General features: G+C 50.8%; 3 protein-coding genes across 3 annotated transcripts; 1 reads left to right on the plus strand and 2 right to left on the minus strand.

The window, feature by feature from the left end:
- Window positions 1–1,710: 1,710 nt before the first annotated feature.
- LOC108864433 (extensin-like) lies at window positions 1,711–5,376 on the minus strand. Its single transcript, XM_018640052.1, has 2 exons — window positions 5,362–5,376; window positions 1,711–2,673 (listed from the first exon to the last, which is right to left on the minus strand). Exons 1-2 carry the CDS (start codon window positions 5,374–5,376, stop codon window positions 1,711–1,713), a joined length of 978 nt encoding a protein of 325 aa, XP_018495568.1.
- Window positions 5,377–5,747: 371 nt separating this feature from the next.
- Window positions 5,748–8,628, minus strand: LOC100900269 (uncharacterized). The gene is made up of 4 exons (XM_003744612.2): window positions 8,214–8,628; window positions 7,689–7,800; window positions 6,713–6,964; window positions 5,748–6,451 (listed from the first exon to the last, which is right to left on the minus strand). Exons 1-4 carry the CDS (start codon window positions 8,514–8,516, stop codon window positions 6,129–6,131), a joined length of 990 nt encoding a protein of 329 aa, XP_003744660.2. The 5' UTR covers window positions 8,517–8,628; the 3' UTR covers window positions 5,748–6,128.
- Window positions 8,629–11,496: 2,868 nt separating this feature from the next.
- Window positions 11,497–16,442, plus strand: LOC100900411 (solute carrier family 41 member 1). The gene is made up of 6 exons (XM_003744613.2): window positions 11,497–11,826; window positions 12,997–13,216; window positions 13,923–14,102; window positions 14,219–14,513; window positions 14,648–14,792; window positions 15,590–16,442. Exons 1-6 carry the CDS (start codon window positions 11,621–11,623, stop codon window positions 16,167–16,169), a joined length of 1,626 nt encoding a protein of 541 aa, XP_003744661.1. The 5' UTR covers window positions 11,497–11,620; the 3' UTR covers window positions 16,170–16,442.
- Window positions 16,443–16,573: the final 131 nt, after the last annotated feature.

Genomic DNA, 16,573 nt, shown 5'->3' on the forward strand with positions numbered 1-16,573 from the left:
GGGTGTCCTACAGCAGTTGATAAATAGATGCTGGACTTCCCCTACGCTGAGAACGGCTTCGTTTCCGACGGTATGATTCTGTATCAATGAAGAGCTCTCCGATGCGGGGAAGAATCTCTCCCAGTCCGATCGAGGAAGATAAGGAGGGGACGAGGTGAATTCGGAGCTCTGCCTCGAGATCACTTTGAGGGCGAGATCGGAATATCGCCTTTGAACAATGTCCGCTTTCTCGCATGTTCTCCGCAGCTTTTCCGCACCAATCATCATAGATAATTATGATTATAAATATGATACATGTATTATACATTATTATTATATTATGATCATACACATCGCGATCATCCGAATCAGCTTTGGTCGCTCAAATAGCTTGCTTCGCATCTCGGAAAACCTCATCATGACTGAGGTTCCCTCCTCCCTGCTTGAATGATGCGCGCCATTAGACTGTCGCGACAGACACGACCGACATGTCGGTCTGCTATGCGGGTCGATTCCCTGCGGAAAATATTCGTGCGGCATCGATTCCTCGAAAGCCAGTCACGCACGTATCTGAGGAACACTGAGAGCTAGACAAAGGGACTTTTCTCATCGCCCGGATTCGGAATTCCGTAGTGGAATGTGAACTTATTCAGACGGATACCAAACGAAGCTTGTGTTCCCGCGGAGCGATCTCGGACTCCTAGATCGAAACGTGCAACCAATGTCTTCGAGACTCAGTCACGGACGTCGCAATGAATAATGAGACTTAGAGTTGCGATATAGAAGGACGCATCCTTTCTTGTCAGCCTCTCTGTAGGAAATGTCCGCTCTCCGGAATTTCGGCTGCACGAGCATGAGCTAGGGGTTGAGTCGGAAACTTTTCCCTCTGCGAATTGTCTATGAATGATCGTTTATGGACATCGAACTTCACTTGAGTGTTGCTCACTGGGAAAATTGTTGGGTAGTTGAAATAATTCCATAGAAAGGGTTGACAGCATGGAATAGAGTGTCCGCGCTCGATGTCTGCTCGTCGTCCCGATGTCCGCAAGGACATTGTCCTTTTTTCGGGTGAAAAATATCCTCTCATATCGCAACTCTATAATTCGAGCGCTTGACTTCCAGCCTGCGAGAGACGAGTAAAATGAAAAACTCCTGCTTTCGATCTTCGTGACCTATCTTTTGTTTATTCGAGTTGCTCGTCATTCCGAAACGATGAAGACTCTCACAACGCTTTATGTTGAATTCCTGCAGTGAGTATCTCTTTCCCGCCCGAAAGCTCGGAAGCGACTTGAATGACGGAGTGGGACCTGCGTACCGATTCCGTAGCGACTGCCGAGAGCTCTAAGATAATTGAAAACTCTGGCCCCGGATCCCGAAACCCGGTTGGGAAAAAGCAATATCGTATGCGGACGGTATACCTGAGCAAGGAACGAGGGCTTCCAGCTCCGGGTGCTCCGTGAGCTCGCGCTTCCCCCATAATAAGATATTAGGAGTCTCTATTCCCAGCTGCAACCGCTCCGTTCCCTGATCAGTCTTCTCCCGTTCCGCGAGGGGTCGATCCCGCTACGTTCTCCGACTGGGATATTTGAGCTTATTCTCTCCCTCCCGTATTTTCGAGCTTCTTGAGGCGATCTGGTTCTTGCACACGCTTGGAATTACACGATGTATGTACAGTCTGAGTTTCTTAGCGATCTATGTATGTTCATATACACTTTAGCCGGGGCTCGAGTTCTACTGTCTCGCATGTTGATTTCCGAAGATCGACAATTGCGATGCGAAAGCGGGCTCGGCGCCTGAACCGAACTGGTACTTCACGTTCTGAATGGCGGGAATGTACTGTGGCGCGACTTGTGCACCGCTCGCCGGAGCGTTGTACGTTTCCGGAGCAGCCAGCGATGACGGGTACGGCTGCTGTCGAGTAGACGAGGGTTGAGTCTGGTATCGAGGAACGTATTGAGGCTCCGATTGGATGGAGGATCCTCCGAACGGCTGAGGTGCTACTTGAGGGAGAGCTGCTTGAGGTTGGTACGAGATGCTGCTCGGCCGATACTGCGGAGCCGCGGGGGCGAATTGAGGTTCAGAGACGTATCGCGGAGCAGGTTGGGCGTACTGCACTCCGGGGGATGACGCGGGAGCGTATTGAGGAGCGTACTGCACAGGACCGGGAGCGTACTGGGGAGCTGAAGGAGGAGCGTATTGAGGAGCTTGAGCGGCGTACTGAGGCTGGGGAGCGGGGGCGGCGTACTGGGGTTGAGGAGCTGGGGCGGCATACTGGGGCTGCGGAGCGGCATACTGGGGTGGGGGTGCCTGGTACTGAGGGGCTTGATATTGCGGGGCCGCCGGTGCAGCAGCTGGGGCAGCGTAGCGGGGTGCAGGAGCGGCGTATTGTGGTGGGGGTTGATACGAAGCGGGAGGAGGAGCGGATTTGGCAGAATCGATGGGGCCTTCCTGGGGTGCGGGTCGGGAGATCTGGATCGATGTGTAGGGCTTACCGGAGTTGGGATCCCCTTGACTCACGGTGTAGGAGAAACCTTTGCCCTCTTGGTTGTAGTCGATCTGAGCGCCGAGCTCTTTGCCGGTCCCGACCTTCTGTCGATAAGACGGGGCCAGCACTCCGAGACCAATCGAAAACTTGTCATCGTCCTTGTCGTCTTTAGCATAGGCCACATAAGTGACAGCCAACAGCACAGAACACTGAAACACGGGAAATAATATATTGTGAGCGTGTAATCCGATCGAATACATCAGAACCAATTTTCGCGAAGCATGGGCGTCTTAAGGACCGGGGCGTACGCTCAACGCGACTTTTGACAGAATTCCCTAAATGTCGACGTTTCAAGCACTTGATCTTTCTTCTTCAAACGGATCGGATGTCGAAAGTGGACAAGTGGATCAGGAGAGCTTGACTTATGGTCGATGGCGGTGTGTTAATACACTGAAGAGACCTTCCAGCCCTGCCGCGACTCGAACCCGTGGCGCAATCGTCACAAAGACTTCCAAGGACAAATCGGGCGGGCCTGATGACGCTACGCGGCTGTCAAAATGTTCAACGCCGGTTTCGGCTAACACGAGCGGCGTCGCCGTTAATAGCTGGAAAAACAGCTCACTTGACTGACACTGTTTCATCCGTGTGGTTAGTGCTCAATTATGGAAGCCAACAAGAACAGAGCGGGTAGTCCTCTGGGAATCCGGGAGATTGAGAATGCTCAGCCCACGTAAATGGGGAACCAGCTCCCTGCGATCAGACCCTTCGCGACATGACGCAATAACTCCCATGTTGACTTCATGTTATGAAATTCGAGCTTCGTCTTGATAAGGACAGGACCGCGAAATTCCCCGGAGCTGTAATTCGAGCAATTTCCTAGAACGGGATGTTTTTACTTGCGGCGATCGGGACTCCACCATCCGTCGATGGCCGAACACAAAGTGTCAATCGCCAGCTCGAAAGCAACTGCACGAGTGAAGCTCCGCGATGTGCTGTAGATGCTCAGTGCTGATCGTCTCGGGGGATCCGCGTTCCGAACTTATCTGGATCATCATCGGAATGAAGAATTGGCCGATTGGAAAGCCGCGCATGCCGTTAGATGATCTAGCTAACGAACAATTCAAGGATCTTCTTGCCGGCGGCTGTCCTTGTGCTCAGAATATATTCAACTGATTCGCTCGAACAATTGCGACTTTGATTATCGGAAGGGGGACTAAACACGATCCAAACACAGAGATTACGTTTTTCCTCCGATTGAGGCAACATGGCTTGGGGAAGCTGCTCAGCATCCTGTTCGAGCTTCCGTCATCATCCCACGCATGGAATTTTTTCCGCATACATTACAATCGAGCGCTAATAATAACTTTCGTCCCCTACTTGTACGCAAGAGTAAAAATCGAGCCGGTCCACAATGCCGCAGCCATTGCGGAGCCGAGACGCAATCGCGCAAGCGTTTGACAATTTTTGGTCGGAACCGAAAGGACACTCTGTTTTTACGTGATTCATTCTTCTTCGGTTCGGCGCTTTAGGGAAAACTTTTTTTCCCAATCCCTCGGAACAATGAAATAGTCGAAGAAGACGGAGCGGCGGTGACGAGGGAAAGGGAAAATGGTTACCGCCAGAATTGTTTCGATCAGCGCGTGAATGATTCGCTTTGCACAAAAGTGTGCGAAGGTCAGAAACCGGTCTTCCAAGGGGCTTGGCCAAACGTTGTCATAGGTGCCCGATCCTATTGGGTCGGACGGAGTCTGAGTGAGGTAACTACTATCGGCTTCAACATTAGGCCAGATTATTGGCGACGGGCTAGCTCGCCAGATGCGGCGTCGAAGCCTCGAACCCAAGGCAAATCCAGACTTGATTGCACCGAACTACTTGGCACGGTCTAGGTTACCATGTAGTCTATCCAGAGAAGAAACCGGTTAATTGCTCCTGGAACCTCGACGTGCTTATCGGCCGTGATTAGTGAGATCGCGGCAGTATCCAAGTCTTTGAAACGATCATTGCTGTGACAATGATCGCCATGGAAGGCAATCGAATTACGCCCTTGAATCGGACATGAATTCATCGTCGCGGCAATTCCACGCGGAATAGCGCAGACGCCGCCGATCTGCGATGATTGAGGAATTAGACAGAGCCGACAGCGGACGGATAAAATGTCATGAAAAGTCAACTTAATCTTCGCTCGACTCTACCGGGCCGTCGTCGGGAGAGGATCGACGCCGCATTTTCTTCCTACAGTCCAGCATTCGGAAAATAATATCGAGATGTCGGCCATTGTTCCAAGAGACTCGCACATGCGAGATACGCACACCTTGCGCATGTTCGCGAAATACGAGAAGTCATTGAAGGAACCAGGCAGCTGCGCGAGACGGGAAGCCCAGGGATGGCTCGTGCGAATCAGTGACGCAGAGCTCCCATTAGTCTGCGGTTTCGCTGAAGTGGAGGGACGCATGACTTTGCTCTCTCGAATAAGTGTCCCGAGTTTCGCCACAAAAGGCTCCGACAACTTGAGCAGCACGAGCTCGTTCACAACACCGGCGGAAGTCACGCAATTTCTGCTCCGATAAGCAGCGACGACACAAGAGTATCCAATCCATCCTGCGGGTCGCACTTGAACAAACACAAAGCGATTTTCGATGGGAATCCTGGATCTGTTGTCCTCTAAGCGCGCGTAGGCACTGATCCACTACGGTGGCATCCCGGACTGCACCGATGAACTTCACAAGTCACACCTCGATTTCATTCTTCTATCATGATATGCTCGGGATATTATCGCTATCCATCGAAACTATCTGGCATCTTATTGGAAGTCTGGCCAGAAAAAAAATCGATCAAGCATAAAATCGCTGGGAAACCCCGAATATGATACAAAACCGTCTGCTGTCTCAAGAACTCACCTGAAAGAGCCTCATGTTTACCTGGATTTGTCTTCAGCGTCGTTTTGCGGTAGCTATCTGGGGTCCCCTTATAATGCTCATAGCTGGGCAAGGGCAGAGCGAACGGTACTTTCCAATCAGTAACTTCAGACGCCTTTTCTGCTGTGGCCGAATGCTTCGCGCCCGTCGCCATTTCCCATGCCGTGAGCGCGGAGCGGTGCCCTGTTTAGCTCAGAAACTCCGTACAATCTACCGTTGTGAAAATTCCAATGATGGCGGATTCTTGGAATATGCCCCTGCCAGCGTCGATAAGATTGCGAGTACACCCACAACCAGACAAACTGGAATTCTCCGACCGAGCGCGAAAGCTGTAGACGCAGAGAAGTCATCAATGAGAGCGAACACGATTTTCGTCGTATGAGAATACGAATTCGTTTTATTAGGGGAACTGTGACACGACCTATGCCTATCAGTATTCAATAGGTATATCAGCAAATCAAAGCGGATCTTGATTTATGGCACGACAACTCGATATAGATGTGCTAGCTGCTCTTCGGGCTCCGAGTATATGTATAGGGTTTTGTTTCTCCATATATACACGTCATACGGGTTGGGGTTATGATCGGTGGAATGATGCAGATTTCGGGACTTCACCCGATAGATATACAAATACAATGAATCCGTCCGATGCGACGTCGAGACCTTGCGAACGTCATCTACAACAGATGAGAAATGAAAAGAAGTAAAACGGTCCGACAGTGTACAAATGCACTCGCCGGAGTGATTTCTCAGTCTTCAGATTGGAAGAGATCGTTCACGTCTTGAACCACTACGCTTTTTTCAGGGATGTGAATACTTTGAACAAATCGATCAGATTGTCGTGTTCGTTCTTCCGTCGATGTCCTTGAGATGGGAACTGTCTCAGGGGACCCGGCTGTAACCACGATTTCGCTTGTCGACGCTGTTGTTTTCGCTGGAGCCATTGAAGTCGAAGCCGTGGTTCCGTCCGTAGGTGTCGGTGTGGAAGAGAATGCGATTCGGTGGTCTGTTTTTTGAGACTCGGCATCTATGACTTTTGTCTCGATATCCTTCGAATCGAGCGGCTTGAAATCTTGGAACAGATAATCAGAAGTTAATAATTGTGCGTCTCAATGCTGGGGCTCCTGGTTTCCCCTTCTCCGGCTCCTGGACGATCTACTAGACTTGAAAAATCCCAACAACATAGCAGAAATATCATGAACCGAATTTCAATGATGGGAACCTCTCAGGGAAACCAGAAGGATGCTAGCTGATTCGCTCAGAGGCATTGTCTGAATTCTGCAGCCATATCAAGGAGCTTTAAACATGCTGCCCTTCATATTGGACATCTTACCGGCCACATCCGGCAGAATTTCGCTGTCGGGATCCTCACCGCCAGGAATCTTGAGATCGATCAGATGGAAACGATTGGCTTCAGTGCTTGGCGCGGCGACACTGCCGTCGGAAATCGTGTGGTCGGTCGTAGGCTCCACAGAAGTCGAATGGCCGGAAGGTGCCGCACTTGAAGTCGTAAATTCCGATGTGGATGTTGTGAGGCTCGGTGAGCTTACTAGCAACGACACTTTCGGTGATTCTGTCGTCATAGCTGCAGAAGAGTGCGGCACCCTTATGTTTCACTCATTCAACTATATCGTACCGCGTGAATGGTCGAATCATTCATATTCAATTTTGTAATTGATCCGAAGAATCGATTGTGGAATCAGACGATTCCAATCACGGTCATGGGACAGAGGATCTGCTTGACGGGTAGATGCCAATGAGGGAAATCCTGGGTTTCATATTTCCCTTCTATACATTGACTAGCCTCATCGAAAATTACAGAATGGGAGATAGGAGAATCCCAGTGTGAGGCAATTTTTTTCATGGGAAAAATTCTCTGGGGTGCTGACAAGCCCTCTCATGTACAAGGATCCGGGGATCCAACGTGGTTGGGATTGGGACCGCTGAGAGAAAGCTCTGATTTTTGCGTTGTAACCAATTTCCTAACCATGAGAAGTTCTTTCAGGGAAAAAAATCCTTCTCAGACTGGTTCGTTTTTCGGGAGAAGTAGAATTAATTGATCTTGGGAGATTTTACGTTTTTTAACCCTGATCTTGAATTTCTCGCAATGTCGGCGCAGCGCACGCGGCGTGATTCAAGAAATCAGCATCGCTAATGAGAGACCTCTGAATCTCGCAAATCCGAGACTCGTCTTGAATGCGAGACCAATTCGGTGAGAGACGCCTCCCTGGCAATTATATTACATGAGTCATTCCGCGTGACATGAGACATGAAGGACGATGGATATGGGCGATTCCGCGAAATCTCACTTGTCTTGAAGTCTTCAAGCAGCAACATCGGATGTCCTTGTGCATCTTCTCCGACGAAGACTGTTTTGTCCCCTATCAGCTTCTTTGTCCCGATCGATTCAAGTCCATCGACCTGAAAGGTAAGTGATCCGAGGTGAGAAAGCGAGAGCTTGGTGTTGGCAGAAGCTCCTGTCCGAGTGAAAGACAAGATCTGCAGGGTTGAGGACGAAAAAAGTCGATGAGCAGCCCTTCGCCACTGCGGCGAATCCAGGAGCAACTTGCTGCGGAGAGTTCTGAAGACCATTCGGTCCAAAAACTACAATCTTTCCCGACTGGGGCAGCGTCCAATGAGACTGAGCTAGCTGTTGCCAACGCTCAGCAGTCTCTTTCGCGTCATTGAAGCTCTGGCGGAAATCCGTGGAAGCGTTCCGACCAACAACAAACATTTCCTGTCTGGAGCCCATTTTTCTCAAGAAGTCAAATCATTGACGAGGGAATTACGCAGACTCATGCACCATTACGAGCAGTCACTTTGCTTGGACTCACCGAGGGTCGAAAGGTGACGGTGTCTGGACTCTTTTCCCCAAGTCGATTCGTCTTTGTTTGATTCGCCGACTTCCCCCAGCCCAGTAAGTGACGGAAGGGCGCCAAGATTCCGCTCAACGTTGCGTGGACGACGATGGCTTGCGCGATGCACAAGACAATCAGGGCTCCGGTGAGCTTCATTGTGATCAGTCGTTTCGGTGGCAACAGAAATCGAATCGTGTTCTCCTGGCTTCCGCTGTGAAACGCTGCGCGTCTCACTGCTGTCAGCGGATGGGAAGAACGTGCATTTGCCAAACAAAACATTACCGCACGGAGAGGATCCTTCAGGCGTGCACTTGGAGTCGGTAGCTGCCTCGTCGCCTTTCTGGGAAACGACTGAGTGACGATTCGGCAGAATTCGCTAATGACGGAGAACAAAACATTTATAGCGATATCTTTAAAAATAAACGCATGAATATCGTCTTCGGCGAGCGATGCGGTCTTCCTGACACTAGCTTCAGTGAAGGTCGATGCTTCCAGTGGAGCGCGACTGTACTCAGTAGCTATATCTGTTTGTTGCGAGATACGAATTCCGTGATCGCCCTCCCGCTATCTTCTCAGATTCAGTTGTCTATCAATCTCGTTCGAGCGCACTCGCTCAAGCATTTGCAAGTGAGCTTTGGTGGTAAATTTATTCTCTAGGGAAAAGTGAGAATATTTTCTGGACCGCAGGCCGAAGGTGCCAGTACTGAATAAGTGTCCTGTGAATTCGATTCTCGTTAAGAATTCGTTCCATCACTGTCGCAGAGGAAGAGTTGGCGACACATGGTTTCTCTCCGATATCAAGTCGATCACTCGTGGTACCTGGATCATCGGCCCAGAGAACCTCAAATCGAGGCGTCGTTACAGGTAAACATTCGGTTTTCCATAAGCAGGGAAGGGGAAATTCCGCGGACTCCAAGTACTCCCTCGCGAGGCAACGACCATATGTGTACTTCATTCTCCGTACGGCGATGAGGCTAATTAACTTATATTCACTCCTTCACGCCGTACTTGACGTCCGCCACGGAGGGAAATCTCAGGGACATTCCGTCCGGGCGGATCCGCTTCAAACTTCCCTGTGTCTGCTGAGACTGAGCGAAGGGCGTGGGACATGCCACCCGTGGCGCATCGCGATGATTTCGGCCCTTGCTCGGAGAGCCCCGATTTGGGAAGAGCGATTTCCGAAAACCCCGGGATTCCGAACATTGCTCGAGAAGTCTCGTCAACGACCGAATCCGCCAATCGTAAGGAGCTGTTCGGGATGAGTGACGCAACGAACACGGGAATCCCCTGATCCCAATCGCCGCATTTTCGGCGGTCGGAGGAAAAGCGATTTGCAAGGAGCTGCTCCGAAGGGTGGACCGCCCGGGAATCGCGCTCCGCATCTCGGCTTCCGGAACAAAGAAACACGAATTCTCCTCATGATGAGCGGAAGCGCCACCATATGCTATGCCTGAAGAATGAGGCTCGGTCAATTCACCTGCAGGATCAGCCATTGATCAACTTCCACCTGTTCCTCGGAAGCTGACTGAGGGCCGAAAGGGATCTTCGCTCATGCACATTGTGTCGGAAGATTCTGAGGCAGAAGCAATCAATTGCAGTTGCATCGACTGGTCTTCGAGGTCTGAAGATACAGCGTCAAAAATAATATCTCATTGTCTGCCGGTATCACAAAACGACGCGTGGTCCGGTCGAGGCTGCGTATAAATGTTCGATATTGAAGCCGATCTTAACAATGCTCACGTCTTTGCTTGCGTAATGAGCAGCGGACGGTCATGACCGGCACACATATCGGAACGACCTTGAAAATATAATGCGAGGAGGAGTCAATCGTCGTCCAAGATGTTGTTCTTGTTCATGTCAGCACAGGCGACGCGACGTCGGTCGTCGTCAACGTAGTCGTGAACTATTTCATCGAATGACCACACCCACCCGTTGAGTAGACCGAGTGGCGCCCTGATAAATGGAAACACATCTTCTTCTTGTTTTAGTCAAGCTAATGACAATTGAGAGCGAGCCTTCGCCCATGAATCACTTTTTATGACTGATCGCCGTCGCTCGGTCACATGTTAGATCGCCCGACGGTGTGTTTGACGAGAGAGGGAGAGACTGCCACGGGTGCCGTCGGACGGGAGACCTTGTCAAGGCTGTTCGACACCCGCCATCTATTAGTATCATAGCTTCACCCCTATCCCTTTCGGTATACTTATTATGGGATTGTAGTTTGATCGTGCTCTGGCTCGCTCTGATAAGTCCTTATCGGTTAACGAGTTGTACGGTGCCCCTGACGTGAGGAGCCTATTTGGAGCTGCTTTCTTCAAAAAATATGAAGTTAAATAATGAAGAGTCGCTGAATCATCGATGAAGACTCCGAAACATTCCTGCTGGAGCAGCGGTCACATTTCCCGAATCGAAGACGCTATGCCTACGTACGATCACTCTGGGGGAGTAGCTTCGAAGACGGACGTTGAGAAAAAACGAGGTTTGCGCTAAGTGGCTTCACTCAGAGTCTCATCTCGCGGTCGCCTTCTCCCGATACTCAACTCGAACATCAGGCGACCACCGAAAGAAGTGAAGGATATAAGAAAGGAGGAGACAAGAGATCTGTCCTTGTGCAGGAAGAATGTCCTCGGCTCCTCGTCGATCAGAAATCGTGATTTCACGAATCAGCGACCCGGGGTTTCAACCTCAAAGCGAGGCGAATGCGTTGCCGCATTTCTCTAAAGGGATGCGTCATGAGGATTCCAGAAGCTTTTCTCTAAGGTTCTTGGGGCGGAGAAGCGCTAATCGTGCTAGTGAGACAGTCGATTCTATCCAGTTCGTTCGGACCCACGCTCAGCGTTGGTGGATGGAACGCTAGGGTACTGAGGGTCTTAGCGCGAGCTCCGTTCGGAACTTGAGATAGAAGCAAGACTTCAAGCATGGGGCTGTACGGAAAACGGAGAGGAAGAGCACAGAAGCAGATGAACGCCGAGCGCTCTGAGCTCGAATGTGAAGAACCAGTGGATCGAGCCGCATCGGAGAAACATTCCAGGAGGCGAGCGGTGATCTGTGGCCTGTTCTGCGACGACCCGAGGCTACAGATATTACCGAGTTGTCCCTTCTTTATGGGCGCATGTTTATTGGAGGGATTAGTAGGTGATGCTGCCGCGAGTTTCGTGGTCGACACGCCGTAACGGACAACTATCGCTCGACGAGAGAGAGACCGTACGCTGTCCTCTCTTGTTCCCAGCCAGAGTTCTGTCTGTACTGTCTGTCTACCGTCCGTCGCATACATCTACTCCAATTCCCCTGTTCAAGTTCACGCGGCTGACTGAACGGACGTTAGATCTTCACGGGTTCTCGCAGTCGTCCGTCGCTGGTGACGACGGTTTCCCGGTGCCGAAATGTCGCACGTTCACGTGAAGCGCTCTCCGGAACTCGAGGAAATCATAACCGATGCTCCGATGGATACTCTGGCCGTTGGGGAAGTTTTTTACGCAGCCGTAGCCACCACAGACCTTGGCCTCCCTGTGGGGCAGTGTCGGCGATGCTCACATGTCACAGGACTCGAACGCTTCCACATGCGAAGAGTATCTGAAGATCTAGTCAGGTGGGTCTCTCCTGCGACGAAAAGATCTCCCCGAAAGACTCAACCCATACCATGATTATCTCTGCTATAGGATTTCATTCCGTTAGAGCTCAGGTAGCCTAAGAAAACAATCGCTCTTGCCTCGCGGGGATCGGATCGTTCAGTGAGGTTGAGGAAATCATTCCCTGGTCGACAAGGAACTCGCTCAGTCTTGTGCGAAGATTGCGAGCTAGAATATAGAGAGCTTCCACTCCGAAGTTCCGGGAGGATTCGGCCATCGTAGGAGACTCGGCTTCTTTGGATGCATCGAGCTTAGGTGAACCTGAGGTTGGTCGCGCGGCGGAGGATATTTGAGAGAAGGCGGCGGACGCTTCTCCAGATTGGACTGCGCCGGATCTGAGGCCGTCTGCTAAGAAGTGCATCTCACTCAAAATAAGGTGGTCCATGGAGTTCTGTGGAATGCCCCACAAAGGAGAGGTTTTCTTGCATTCGGTGGAGAAATCTGGGATCCGCGATACTAGCATTTAGACTCTACCGTACGGCTTATACGAGGGCGATGTAAACCTCTGGATTAGTGGAGTGAGTGGATTTGGACTCACTCCGACTCGTTCCCTTCGCCCGAGCAAAGCGGGATGACCGCTCTGCAGAGTTCTTTGAGAGCCCCGTCGATACCTGTTGACGAAATCAGTCTGGAATGCAGCACGAGAATGCACATCAGGTGGAGCTGATGCTTCTCGAGGACCTTCGTCGCAATACTCATCGTGCCCGTGCTCGGAAGGCGGCTACGATTCGCAGAGGGAATGTGCTTCTCCCAGAGTGAAACGGGTCGGCTATTCATTCGAGTTGTCTCTCCTTCTCTCCTCTTCATCTCTGGATCTCCAATACAGATCGGGAGCCTCGTAGGAAACACGCGATATGCGTTCCCCGATCCAGTTCAATGGAGTTTCCGAAGTTTCAAGCGTTGTGCGACTCATATGGAGCGCTTAGTGCGAGACTTTGGCCCTCGGGGATCGCGCCCGCATTCTGCGCAGTTTCCGAACCGATGGACGGAGCCTCTCCTCTTAGAATTCGTGATTCCAGCCCAACCCGTACTCGTCTTACTGAACAGTTCCACCTTCCATGAAACTCGCTCTTCGATAGAGGTTCGTCACCCAGTATAGCCATTCAAAAGTGTTCTACTTGTATTTCCAGGCGACACTCGCTCGTGCCGGATCCATTCCGCAAACATTCTCTGAATATCAACCTCCTGAACGGACGCCAAATGATTCGGCGGACAACTCTCGATGAGGCCGAGACGAAAGAAATGCACTTCGAGGAGTCCGCCAAGGCTACCGCAATTCAGATATTCATTCCGTTCCTGGCCGCTGGGCTGGGTATGGTAGCCGCGGGAGTGCTCCTACATAATGTTCTCGTGAGTTTCGCGCCGACCATAAAACGCTTCAGCGGTACGTGAATCGTTGCGCTCCGGGACTTCTTCCTGATTGGGCAGAGATGTCCATCCCGAAAACTCCAACAGCAATCGGAGTTGCGTGGACTACGAGCACGATCGGACACACTCACCGGTGACATACACTCAATCTATCAATGCGCTCCGCTCGGAACGCCGGGAGATGAATGAGGCTACTTCCCAAACGATGACGGATCACCGGAGATCGTCATCGAATCGCTGACCACAATTCGAGCAGAATGAATGAGTGAATTGATTAATGAATGGATCGTTTCCGAACCATCGCATCGCGATGAACAATAATCATGACGATCGCCGCGGTCACGCGCACTATGGAAACGTATTTCTTACTGAGCAACGAAGACAATTAGAGTCGACGACCCATGGGAGAACGTTGCCAAATGTGACTCAATCCGTGGGAAAAGTTTTATTCATAGCCGAAAATGTAACACTAAAGTCAGCAGACGGATCTGGACATCCTTGTGAAATTCCGCCGTAGTCGGAGAAACGCGCTTTAAATTAGAGCCGATCAATAACGAGCCGGTTCCCACACCGCGGTCACAATTCCCATGCCGGAGGATTTCGTTTTGTCAGAGATCCCCTTGATCAGCCGGATATTCGATTTTCGATTGGCATCGGCGATGAGTAAATCTTATCTCTTCTTTCTCAGCTCTGGAAAGTCTTCACTGAAGTCGAAACGTTCATCGTTCTGGTACCCGCACTCCTCGGTCTGAAGGGAAATCTCGAGATGACCATGGCAGCCAGAATGTCGACCGAGATGAATACCGGTAGCATGGATACCTTGAAAGAACAGTGGATTCTCGTTTCCGGAAACCTCGCTCTGACCCAGGTTCGAACCTCTTCGAGACTCCTTTGGGGTCAAATTTATCGCTCATGAAGTCTCCCAGGCCGCGGAGGGAATTCAGTTGGACTCGAGTAGACTCTCATTCCGATTCCCCTGACTAGTGTCAAGCCACGGTCGTTGCTTTTTTGGCGTCCATGTTCGCCATCGGTATGGGAGCGATCCAGGGTCAATCACCGGTACGTCTCGACCACGGACTCTTGCTGACGGCGTCTGCTCTCATCACGGCTTCCGTGGCTTCACTGGTGCTAGGAGCAGTGATGTCAGTCATTATCATCGTCTCGAAAAGGTTCAACATAAACCCCGACAATGTTTCAATACCGATAGCGGCCTCTCTGGGTGACATAACAACTCTTGCCCTGCTCGCCGGCTCCGGAGACATGCTCTACACGGGCGCCAGTGAGTTCACAAAATTAATGGATTGAAGTATCGATCAGACGCGCATGGATTGATGAGTCCTCTTCTGGCTGTCCCCAGTCTCAGATGCTTGCTTATATCGATGTGAACTTCCGACAATTTATCTCTGATTCCAGCCGATGTGCGTTTGTACATCTGCATTGTGATCTTCTTCATATTGTTCGTGCCGCTGTGGGTTCAGATCGCTCGCGGAAACGTCTACACGAGAGACGTTCTGGGACCTGGATGGGTGCCGATCATCTCGGCCATGTTCATTTCCAGGTGAGTCAGAGGTAGAAGCAATTGGGCTTCCGTCTCTGGAATAGATTCGTCGGTGCCAATGAGAAGGCACTTGAACTGCTCATTGATTTTCAATGGAATATCCAAATCATTTTCGGCTTTGATGAATAATCGATAGCAGAAGATTCCGCGCAGGCGATTCCTTTTCCGGAGTTTTCGGCCACGAGACGCGATGCGCGATTCGCTTCGCGTTGAGAACGATGCCGACCATCTTCGCAGATTGACAATTGTGTCCCGAGCGAACACGATTGAGATCACTCAGACTGGTCTCCCGGTTCAAGGACACATATTTTCCGTGTCATTGAATGTATCTTTTGTCTATAAGCTGTTTCGATAAAAAATCGCAATTTCCGTCTCTCGTTACAGTCCTTGAAAATGAGTTCAAATTATAACAGCGTCAAGGGCATGTGACTCCTTCCTCGAATCTCTCTCAAGCCCACCTATCTCCGAGCCGTCTCGTGTTTTCGTGCGAAATAATTCCATCTTGCTCTCCGGCGTTGGCCTGTTCTTTCCCCGCTTGGTCGTCTCAGAAAAGAGGAAAACTGTGCGGAGGAGGCTGTGTTTGTTTATTACTCTGTTCACCCGACACCCGGCTCGCTACCGGCACCAGAAGCCGGACGGAGGCGATTGTAGCTGTCTTGTGTTACATCACGATAACTGTTGATAGGTCTCTCTTGACCGGTTTCTCCGGCTCAGTGGCTCGTCGCTCACTCGGCTGATTTTTAAGAGCTAACTGATTTGTGGCCAGTAATCATCAGTCGTCTCTAATCTCGTTCCAGCGCCGCCGGCTCCATCATGGACATGCATGAACATCTTTTCCCTCGGCTCCCCCCTCTGCAGCCGGTGATAGCGGGTGTGGCAGGGAACCTTGTCGCCACACAATCTTCGAGAATATCAACTTTCCTACACGCTCACTCGGAGTTCGACGCATCGCGAGTGTGCGTAGATCCCATTTCGGTATTTTTCGGTAAAGGTCGCAATTCTAGGACGGCTAGAATCCTACTCGCGATGGTGATCCCCGGTCACTTGATATTCACATTCTTCCTGTCGTTATTCGTGGGTAATCTCAATTTAACTGTGCCTTTCCTCGGCTTCTATCTGGCGTGCGCACTCTTTCAAGTCGCCATCCTGTTGTATCTTGCTCGTTGCATGGTATTCTGGTTCTGGCAGAAGGGCCTGGACACCGACAGCACGTCCATACCGTATCTGACTGCGCTGGGCGATCTCTTGGGCGTTTCGCTCTTGACCCTATGTTTCTATATCTTGCGCGTCCTGGGAGACCCGAACGCCACCTCGATAGTCCCCGTTTACTCGACCTCGACCGCAGCTTTTAGTAATAGCACATTGAATTCACCGTGAGAGTTCCTCTGGTTTCCAACAGTTGGCGTCAGATTCCCGCCCGAAAACTGTGATCGCCGTTGTGTAGAAAAAAATTATTGCAAGGAAGTCACCACTCAAGCTCTTCGTTGCCTTGTTCCCAGCATAGTTTTTGCTCGTAGCTAATTGATTGGACGAAGGACTGCTCGCGTTGTAAAGCAAGAGAGACGGAGAGCACTGTCTCGATATCGTAATTGTGGAGGAGAATGTTATGTTGTCGGATAAATAAAAGAAAGCGGGGCACCTCGCGTTATTAAACGTTTATTCCGGTCATCCTTCCCGCAGCGGCTTACTGGGGAAAGAGACCGCTTGAAAGATCCTCGTCGGACATGTCTACATATTTACACATTTACAAGCAAGTAATCTTGACAACTTTCATCGAAACT

This window comes from Galendromus occidentalis, unplaced genomic scaffold, assembly GCF_000255335.2.
Source record: "Galendromus occidentalis unplaced genomic scaffold, Mocc_1.1 scf7180000077471, whole genome shotgun sequence".
In the NCBI taxonomy this organism is placed as follows: domain Eukaryota; kingdom Metazoa; phylum Arthropoda; class Arachnida; order Mesostigmata; family Phytoseiidae; genus Galendromus; species Galendromus occidentalis.